Raw genomic sequence first — 11,482 nt, forward strand, 5'->3', positions numbered from 1 at the left:
TTAACCCTTTTATCTAATGCTTCCCCTAACCCTAACCTTAACCCTTTAACCTAACTTCTAAACTTAACCCTAACCCTAAACCCTAGCTAACGTTAGCCACCTAGTTATAATTCGTAACATATCATACATCTTTGCAAATTATCAACATATTGTACATTTCACAAATTCGTAGAATATTGTACATTTAGCTAATTCATTACATTTCATACGAATTGTAATTTGTAAAATATCATATGAAATGGGTGATGGACATACACAAATTAATACATACTGTATCATATGAAACGTAACATATCATAAATGGGGGTACAGAATAATAAACGAGATGCTCTGAGACCAGGTTGTGGCTGGAGATAACTGTCACTACATGCTGGATACTATTTATAGTTCACCGCTTCATGGTTACTTAAGCTTGACTTGGGGGGTAAACAGGCAATTGAGTGGAGTAATGTCAAAAGCTGGAGTCAAGAGGGAGTGAGGCTAAACGCTGCAGCATTTAGACTTTTACTCGTTGCATGCCACAAACACTGAAACAAACAAATGTGTGCGACAGTGACAGAATCGCAGGTGACACACAGTAGCCTAACCTTCTGGGCTCAAAAGTCATGCTGCCGTGTTATGGATCTGTAGGCCTATAGATCGCTCACGCCGGTCGATGACGATATAAAGCTTTAATGAAAGCATTTACCCGTGACGCGCAGAGATGGCCAGACAGTGCTCTAAGAGGTCAAGTGAATGTGGCAAGCAGCTATAACATGAAATAGGCCTAGGCCTCCTGAGCAGCACTTACTATCAAAGTAGCCTATGAATCCATATCTGGCGCGCAGAGAAAATTACGAAGTGATATAAAAAGATATATATACATATTGAATTCATGAATTAATTAAATGAAATTAATAAATGAAGATGGGTAGCCTATACGCATAAATTATGTACACAACGTGAACTTCCTATTGAGTCTGACGTTGCTCATGGGCTTCCATGTGAAATAAGATTGGACACGACTTGCCTTTCGACATGATGGTACTGATATAGCGTTCTCAGATTAAGGGGTTTTACTGCGATATTCCAGCGTCGTGGGTAATTATAGGAAACATTCCAGTATTCACATCAGCATCACGGGTTTAGCGCCCTGATCAAGTTTGACTCAGGAACATATACTGAAGCCTATAACATAGACATAATACATAAAAAAATTGTGAAATGGCAAATAGTATTACCGTTACAAAAATACATATTAGAAGCACATAATGTAGGCAATATTACTTATATTAAATAAACATGGGATATTAGTAACAAGATGGGCCATATTATCAGCATCATTTGTCATTAGTCTACTACTACTAGTCTACTACTACCAGGCCTACAGTGCTATTACTGGTAAATGATGTGGTCAAATAGTCTTGATCAAATGGATGGTGAGGAGGTCGGGTGTACAATCTCAAGGAACAACATTGCATGTCATTACGGTATGAATTTCAGAAGTACTTCTGAGATATCAGCTGCTGTGACAACCTTGACATTAAACTGTTTTTTCATTTGAAAAAATAATCTTCGCCGTTTTCTAATGGCATGAAGAGCAAGGCCTAGGGAATATTGAGTGTTATTGGGGCATCATATGTTAAACCCAGGGGCGTGAGCGATGCATCCATTATATTATTTCTGCATTAAAGCGCTCCAACCAAACACCTGGAAGAGTGATCATCGACACCTCCAGCGTTGGTGTGTCGTATTGCTGCTCTTTGGCAAGCGCACAACGCGACAGCATTTGTTTCATACCTTGCATGTTGTCAAGATTATAGGTGTGTTATACTGATTTAAAATGAAAATCAGTGTGTGTTAATTAAAAATCATGAACCAGTGACCTATAGCCTGAAATGATCAAATAGAACACACAAAAATGTTAAATGTAGGTAGTAGGCAAGTGAGTCTATAATGCCATGTGGTTATGCTGTATATATTCAATAGGCTACTTTCAATGAACATATTTTGTTAGCAAGCAGTGTCACAACTGTAGGCCTGACAAATTACGTCTTGTTTGTTTCCCCAAGACCCCTCTATAAAACTATACTTTCACATAAACCTAGCATTGACAAACTTTTGATGAAGTGACTCGTGTTTATTTGATCTAACCCTATATCGCCATGTACTTGAAGCTCAACTGATGAATTATTTCATATGAATTAGCGTATTTTTAAATCCAATATAGGCTACTGCCAATTAGGCCTATATGATCCCATGTGACTCAGACTAACATGGCTGCATTATTAATTTATCAATCTCTAAAATTGCAATTATTAACGTAATGAAAAGCTCTAATATTATTAGGTAATAATTACTACATAATATCAGATTCTTATTTATCTAACCAGCGAGTATCTTTGACTCTGAACATGTGAGATTGGCTTGTTTATTTATTTCACTGATAGTGTTCGCTGTATGCCTACCTATGTATAACAATAGGCTACATAATTAAGGTGTTAAGGAGGTGAAAACAATTGGTTTATATGGATAAATAAATGCATACTATGCTAAATAAATAAAGGGTTAAAAATAAACAAATACATAATTATATTTGTTTTATTATCCTGCTTGGGGTCCCTACATTTGTTTCGAATAATTCCCTCGAGGAAATGAAAGACTAATTGATTTTTAAGTGGTGCCCCAGTGAGCAGGAATAGTAAGGGAAAGCACACTTGGAAAGGCATTTGAGAAACTGCGCCGTTTTACCTGAATTGAGAGGCAATGACGTGTTGTTGATTCGACTTAAATCACACAGGGGCCCGGCCAAAAGTAAGCAGAGAGAGCGCCTGCATGCGTGGAGGTGATTAAGTGAACTTTTGGAGAGGCAAACTGACACGTCAAACCCGATTGACCAAGTAGGCTACACGACTGCAGCTTGCGATATTACACGGGGTGATTTCTTTCACATACACAGACACACACACACTGGCACACACACACACGTCCCTTTTCTCTTGTTCAATCCAAATGACTCAGTGCACCCCCACCATCTGATAAATGCATCATGGAGTTCAGTCCAACGAAAGCCCTCCTTAGAGGAACCGGAAGAAAGAGGGCCTGCAGTTCCAGCCACCCGGCTCCATTCACTGAGAAGCTTCCAATGGCTTCATTAGAAGTAACGAGTTGACACAAGGTAAATCTAACATTGAGGCGCCATTCTCTCCGTGCACGGAGCACCCTCATTAACTGTCGCTAACAAGCCGTGCAAATACACTGATTGGACAGCTCCCGTATAACCCCGCAGACTTAGCAGGATGCCCACTTAATGAGACCACACAAAAAATAAAAGGAGAAGTTGGGAAAAACTCTTTCCAGTTGAATAATGTAGGGTTTGGTGAAAGAGTTGGTGTAGTAGGTCGATAGGACTGGATTGTTCGGATGGTTCTAAACAAAAATGTGTCTGCACTGGGTTTAAGTTCAGGAACTTTTATTTTTTTTGAAAATAAGCAGATTTCTAGACTTATTCCAAAAACAAATAAATCAAAAAACTGTTGTCCAAAAAACCCAGTCGCCCGTCCTGCATGCGTAGGCCTAATCATATCGTATAATCTTCATCCCCATTTTCTATTCTGCCCCTCTGGATCTCATTCTTGCTATCTTTGACAAACACTTAATTCCTCCCAAGACCATATGCCAAGTCAATACTACCCAGGTTGTATCAATAGCCAATAAAGAATGTAGTATTGACAATAGCCAATTAATATTTTCAGTCTATAAAGGTATGTCTGATTAAAGTTGTGTATTTCATAATCATCGTAAGAATCATCAATAAGAAGAAATGCTCCAGTCCAGCGCTATAAGCCACGTTTGGACTCCCAGCAAAGCAAAGAGGGCTGAAAGCCGGTGCTAAGCAAACACAGAGAAAGGGGTATTTGCGCCCCGTCCCGACAGCATCACACAGCTGCAGCAGCTCTTGCAGTGCAGGGCTTGAAGGACTGGCTGGTGCTCATGGCTGCTCCATGAACAGACGCAAAAGCATCAGACCAAATTTTATCAGATTTTTTCATATAATTTGACACTAAAATGACATGGCAATATACCTAATCAATCATTGTAATTTAAATGTTAATGTTTTTCATGCATTTATCGACATTTTATAGCCTAAGTCATTTGGGTGAGCTCGTCACTATTATCCAAAGCGTGCGTCTGGAGCAAATCCTGGGCTATTCTAATAGTCAACTTTAGAGGCAGAGCTCAGTGTGTGTCTAACGAACTTACAGGATCCGGAAAGGATTTCCCCTCTGCACTTGGACAAACGGATTCCTTCAAGAAATAATGCATAGACGATAGTCCCGTCCCGTTAGTTCATCGTTGACAATCCCCCGTTTAAAACCTGATTAAAACAGGAGAGAATGAAGAAGGGGAAAGGAGGACGAAAAGAAGAATAGCAGGTGAAAGAATTTTAAAAAGGAGCAGATGAGAAAAAAATAACAACTAGGCTGACTGATGCATAACGTAGTTTTGTGGTAAATATGGCAAAATGTCACCCTAAAAGTTCTAATCCGTTCTATTGCGAGTTCAGTCAATAACATTTTAAGAAACTTTGTCGCTGTCCACATCAGCATGTGACCAAGACCCGTCATAAAAATATATCCATATTTCGACCATGCAGTGTCAAAATCGTATATTGAAGTATGTATAGTCTATATGCATCAGAAGCTAAATAAATCAAAATATGAAAGTCAACGCACCCTCGCTGCATTATTTTCAGTCATTATCCTGAAAATACCCCCAATATTACGCACGCATGTTGATCGAGGGTGGGTGTAGCAGGCTTTTTCTGTTCATCATTTGAGGAGCCGAGGCTAGGGAAGAAAATAAAATCGAATGCTTTCTTACCTTTTCAAAGAGTGCCTCTGTCTTTCCTCCGTTTCCCCTCTCACAATATGACGTAAGACCTTTGTTTATTTCCCCCCTTGGAACATTGAAAAAAATATGTAGCCCAACTTCGAAATGTTGAGTTTATAGTCAATGGCCGCAAATAAATAAATCCCTGCTAACTAAACACGCCGAGTCAAGGTTAATTAATATTTGTTGCTGTCGTTTTAGTGTTATTTCTATCTCCTGCTTGCATTGTCAAGTCGGGGTTGTGCGGCAAATAAACAAAGATCGAGCTAATGTTTAGTCGACATTGAGGAACTTGCCTCCTGCTGGTTATCGTTAAGAGAGGAGCATTAGAAGCTGGAGGATAAACAGACAATTAGGCCAGGTGAATAAACTTGTTTGGGGGTGTTAATTACGTGCTTAACGTAGACAAAAGCTATGTAAAAAAAATGGATTTACCACTGGCTTTGCAAACCCATTCAGGTCTTACATTTCACCTAAGTGATTTCCGAATTGCCTGCGAGGGCTGCTTACAACTAGGCTCCATCTCCTTAAAAACATAGTTCCACGTAATACCTGGAACCCATGCATATACCTGGATATACAAGCAGCTTTGAATATTCCGAGTACTTCCAGTTAAGCCCCCTCTTAATATTGGCCGAGCGAGAAGGGGGAGGTTAGCTTTAACATGACTATAGCCAGCATGGAAATAACGCAGGTTACTTCCAGTCCAAGAAGCTTTCCGACCGGACCAATTCAAGTGCCACTTGGAATTACTTCTCCTGAGTTTCGTATGACAAGGGAGCAAACAGGTTTGATCCCTAAGACACAACCTGCCCAAACGCTTCCAACAAGATCATCACCCCACCCCTATAGTGCACACACACCACACACACTACACACACACGCGCGAAAACAAAGCAAAGCTACACATATGTCTACATCTGCATCTGCAGCCACTGGAACAAAACTCACACTAATTGTAAAAGGAAGTGAATATGATCAGATGAAAATGAATACGCTACTGAGCGTTATTCTGGAACCGGTCGTGTAGGAAGATGCGGGGAAATGCAAAAATCTGAGAAAGAGAAGGAAAAGTTTTGAATTTCTTAACGATTTAGAAAGGCGGCTTAGGATAATTATGTCAGCTTTATTGAGGGTGGATTAGCCGACGTATATATGCTGTGTTTCACTACGTTTTATACATGCGCTTATACAATGTGAGCACTGTTCGCGACTGTGAACTCAAAACAGTTTTAACACCAACTAAGCCCTTTCTAAATATGAGGCAGTACAGTCGTTTTTTGTAATAAACATGAAAACCACACCGCTACGGCTGCTGATGTGGGCTCTAAGCCGAATCCCGAGACAAATGTGGATATTGATCATGCCTATCGTTTGTGAAAATGAAAACAGGTTATAGGCCTACTTTTCTGTAGGCTATATTGTGGCAGACTAATCATTCTCACCATAATGATATAAACTGATACATGGTCGTCAAAACTACTAGGCCTAGAGCGAAAGAGCTGCATCAACAACAAAAAATAACACTGGAAAAACGTTCTTAATTGAAATGGTCCAGTTGATCAGCATTTAATTATTACAATGCACCCCATCGATATTCATTTGACATGAAAACAATGTTTGGAAACACCCGCGCTGGGCAGTGGGCCAGGGTTGCACCGCTGCGTAATACCAGCCGAGGCCAAACTCGACTAGAGGGTGAGCCACTGCTCATTACTCCCACACCAGCCCGGGTCTGCTGGTCTCTGAGCAAAGCTAGTGCCCAGACCCTGTCACGAAAATATTGACATATAGCATTTCCCGATTCATCTCCGGAAGTAAAAGTCAGACAGTCATATCAAACGGTAACAAATTGCCAATACTATGTTTCATTGGTTTAAAATAAGTGTTTTTTGTATATATATATTTTTTTTACATATGTTGCGCAATATAGCCTAGCCTATTACGCTATCCGAAAATAATTGACTCTGTTATAAGCAATTTTTTTCAAAGGTGTATACCGGTGTGTGCCCCCCCCCCCACCAAGCATCTCTACCCTACATATCTTCTTTAGCTTTAACGAGCCTCGTTAAGATCGCAATAATATTCCACCCACTAATTGCTCATTCCATTCAACAAATAGGCGAGCGTTGGCTTCTACTTCACGAGAGCCGTGCAGTGGGAGGGCGGTGTTGAGATTGGAGTTTGTGATAACCCCCCGTGCTTGCAACAGAAGTGGTGAAAGCCCTAGTCTACGTAGTGGCTAATGATTGGCACGCTTGACAGTGATTGGCAGGGCTGCCATGACAACCTCACAACGACACCAAGAAGACCAATAGAAAAGCGAAACAAAATGTTTCAATGCTACACTCACGGTGGATTTAGGGGGAGATATTATGAGGCTGGTGTCATTATAGGCGATAGCTATTGAATCATACAATCTTTACTCGTCATTCTTTTTCTTGATAATTTTCTTTCTCTCTCAGGTCATTCCATGGTTTTCAGATCCCCTTTAGAGCTTTATCCCTCCCATTTCTTCCTGCCAAACTTCGCTGAGCGCCCTGTGCTCTTGGCGAGCAGCACTCCCAGCACCAGGTCTCCAGAAGACTTGTCAATGTTTGCGCTACCGACCCTCAACTTCTCTCCGGAGCAAGTGGCGAGCGTCTGCGAGACGCTGGAGGAAACCGGAGACATTGAACGGCTGGGACGATTCCTGTGGTCCCTGCCGGTGGCACCCGGAGCATGCGAGCAGATCAACAAGCATGAGTCGATCCTGCGAGCTCGCGCAGTGGTTGCTTTCCACACGGGGAATTTCCGAGACCTGTACCACATCTTGGAGAACCACAAGTTTACCAAGGACTCCCACGGCAAACTGCAGGCCATGTGGCTGGAGGCACACTACCAGGAGGCCGAGAAGCTGCGCGGTCGTCCCTTAGGACCGGTTGACAAGTACAGGGTACGGAAGAAGTTCCCCCTGCCCAGGACCATCTGGGATGGCGAGCAGAAGACGCACTGTTTCAAAGAGAGGACGCGCGGTCTGTTAAGGGAGTGGTATCTTCAGGACCCATATCCAAACCCCAGCAAGAAAAGGGAACTGGCTCAAGCCACTGGACTCACTCCTACACAGGTCGGAAATTGGTTTAAAAACCGGAGGCAACGAGACAGAGCCGCCGCAGCAAAAAACAGGTCAGTACGCTGTTAATTTGTCATAGCATATGCTACATAGCACCAAATAGACTCCAATAATTCCTATAATCGAAATGCAAATATACCATGTAAATGTTCAACTTCATCGTAGTAATACACACGGTTATAGAGGGGTTACAAATGAGCAAGTTGGGTGTATAGTTAGGGGTGGGGAGGGAGCACGGCGACATTTTACTTTTTGATCTCATAGGCCTATGCAATCACTGCCTACCGAAAAATATAACTATTATTGTTTTCCAAAATAATCCCCCAAATAGTATAATGCGTAAAACATTTTGGTGCGTAAAGCAAAGCTTGTAGGCTTCAGGCTATCCTGGTATGCTAGTATCCCTGATAAGCAAAATGAAAACATCAAGGTATGCGTTAGATAACAAAACAGGAAATACACACAAAGAAAATCATCAACAATGTACATTTGAATTTGTCCTATATTCCAGACAATAACGCAAATAATTATTGATAAGTCTGTTAAACTTTGAGTACAGCATATTATGATGATACTACAATAGTGCACGTTTTCGATTATCATCTTGAATCCCAAAGAGAGTGTTGTTATCTTCAACAAGTGAACGTTTTTGTCTGGAAACATCACACACACTGCAGGGGTGGTATAGATATGGATCCCAAACAGGAAACATAACACCTACGATCAAATACTGTAGGTTATTGGTTACTTGTTTAATCAAAATAATATTATAAGCCTATATATTCAATGGTTGCACCTGTAAAAAGACAGTGTAGACTATGATAGGTCTACAACCAAATAATAATGTTAAAACACACAAAAAGATGGGGTAGTTTTGCTATATTAATATGAGTTCAGTTACCAATTTTACATTTTTATTCGTGGTGCTTTTTACACATAAGAAACGCATACATTAGGCTATAGATGTTTGGAAATGATTGATGCATAACACTCTTGATATAAATCAACATAAACATAAATACAAAATATTTATTCTAAAATGATGGCCTGTTTTGCAGCCATGTTTTCGATTCACAGTGTGTAGCCTATTATTTATTTGCAATGCAATAATTTATTACAAATTGGTGAACTAAACAAGCCAACTGAATAAAAACGGACAAGTTGGTGAAAAACACAGCTATATTTCTTCATCTGCATTTTCTCAGTGATGAAAGAGTACATCATGGATTAATTAATTTAGTAAATCAAAACAAATCAGAAAAATGTAATCTTTCATTCATTTGGATAGGCCTGGGTATGACACAATCTACGATAAAAGAAAGACACTTCTCAAACTACATTGGCCATGATTTAAGAAGCTAACAACACGCCTGTTACTTTAACATAGACTCTTATATTTCTCCCACATTTAGTATTTGTATCTGCTTTGCTTTAGCCAATTCATACCCCCATTATGTGTAGGCTACAGAGCTGCATTTGTTAAAGGTTTGTCAGCGAATGAATGACAAGCAGGCTGAACGCAATTTTGCGGAGCAACACTGTATTTAATTGCTATGTTATTTTCCCTTTCTTTATATTCTCCAGGCTTCAGCACCAGGGAATAGGACAGAACGGTATGCGGTCCCTTTCAGAATCCGGGTGCACTCCACGCAGCTCGGCGGAATCGCCGTCGACCGCGGCCAGTCCTACTACCAGCATCTCCAGTATGACAGAGCGAGTTGATACTGGAACGTCCATTCTTTCAGTAACCTCCAGTGACTCCGAGTGCGACGTATGATATAAAAAAAGAGAAATATTTACAGGAAATATGGACCTGAAAAAAAAAACTATGAAATATCGGGATGAAAAAAGGACCAATTGATTTAAATATTTAAAAAAAATATAAAAGCACGTCTTTTTTAAGCGCTTTCAATGGACCCACCAAGCCTTCCCCTACCCCCACCACTACCTGCATGATGTTTTTTGGTATCTGGGGAAAATACCCTGTTCAATATTTCTACAAGGATAATCGAGAAGAGGGAATTACCAGAGGGTGTTTATCGCCTTTTCATCTCTGTTTTAGTCCAAGTGATGATGCCGCTCAGCCAAGATGCAATCCTGTTTTACTTTATGTTCATCAGACAATCATTTACGTCGTAAGCACCTTTTTACTATACACTTCTGTCACTGCCTGTGTGGGGTAGGCCTACATGGTCAAATGTGGAACCCAATCGTTATGACTGTATCAGATTTTTATTTTTATTTTAAGATTTTATATTGAATTATGTATATCTCAAATAATGCCATCATTCTCCCGCGGTCTGTAATATCCTATATGTGTAGATATGCTTGTACATAATATTGCTCTCCCATCTCCATCCTCTTTTCTATCCCTGTTCTTGACTTGGTGTTCCTATACATAAAATATTTGTCAAAACGTAAAAAAAGTGCTCTAGGCGTTTCTTTTGTTTGTTTGTTTTGATAGACTACCTAACATGGGATAATGACGCTATATAAACGTGTTATCGGTCACATTTATGCAAAAGGTATATAATATAAACATTGGAATATTCTTCAACAATTCAAGTCCTATACTTCCCCGTGCATCACCTAAAGCGCTTATTATTCAATGTTCATTTCTTGCGTGTTTATGTTAATGTACATTTCTAAATCAAATACAGTATTCCATTTTCTTATATATTCTGCATTAAGTCTCTCTTTTAAGTGAGTGTTCATTATCCACCATCAAGCGTTTATGAGCATCTAGGCCTATGTTGAGAAGTGGTTATGTTATGCTCATGCGAGCATAATGATTCTGATACACATGCTGTGGTCCTTTATGAAACTACACATAGGTTATAGCCTACGATGTAAAAAAAAAAGTATTTTGCCCCTAAATATATGCATGTGTTATGGTAAATGTCAACGTTATAGGCTCTTAAACGAGAGTCCAGTTTCCCCTTTTGTTTATGGTTGCCAGTGAATACAGAAATTAAGTAAACGCGCCATTAAATGGACTAATCATGGTGGACTCCTCCCCTGCCTCAATCTCTCATTGTGGGTCGGTGAAAGAGCCTTTCTTCACCCAGGGATGAGCATTCCCCACAGAAAAGCTTTCCCCAGGCGTTTTATCCTAAAATCAAAACCAATCGTAATAACCCTTATACTTACAAGGGAACTGAAAAGAATTATTATGGTAGATTACTATTGTTCCTCGACAGAGTTCCCGTTCTCTAAAACCCTACCAACATGTTTTGTAGCTGTGAAAAATGAACGGTATAGTTTCAATGTCACTATGAGGACAGGAAGTCTCCTTTGAAAGGAGAAAAAGTAGGCCAGAGCATACCTCTGGGCTCAGGGAGACTACAACTGTTTTACTCTGTTGGTGGAATAATAACTAACTACTCAATTCAACAGTTTAACATCATTAACTTTTAAGACACAAAACAGAATGCGTGTACATGCATGCAGTGTATCAATTCTATTGACATTGGAATTGACATATGTCGTTGACACTCG

General features: G+C 40.1%; 1 protein-coding gene across 1 annotated transcript; it reads left to right on the plus strand.

Moving 5' to 3' along the window:
- Positions 1–7,183: 7,183 nt before the first annotated feature.
- six3a (SIX homeobox 3a) lies at positions 7,184–10,661 on the plus strand. Its single transcript, XM_014179983.2, has 2 exons — positions 7,184–8,037; positions 9,569–10,661. Exons 1-2 carry the CDS (start codon positions 7,346–7,348, stop codon positions 9,759–9,761), a joined length of 885 nt encoding a protein of 294 aa, XP_014035458.1. The 5' UTR covers positions 7,184–7,345; the 3' UTR covers positions 9,762–10,661.
- Positions 10,662–11,482: the final 821 nt, after the last annotated feature.

This window comes from Salmo salar, chromosome ssa28 (genome assembly GCF_905237065.1).
Source record: "Salmo salar chromosome ssa28, Ssal_v3.1, whole genome shotgun sequence".
NCBI lineage: Eukaryota > Metazoa > Chordata > Actinopteri > Salmoniformes > Salmonidae > Salmo > Salmo salar.

Coding starts and splice junctions, on each gene's coding strand:
- six3a (XM_014179983.2), top strand. CDS start 7,346: ATGGTTTTCAGATCCCCTTTAGAGCTTTATCCCTCCCATTTCTTCCTG. Junction 8,038..9,568: donor GCCGCCGCAGCAAAAAACAG/GTCAGTACGCTG, acceptor TATATTCTCCAG/GCTTCAGCACCAGGGAATAG.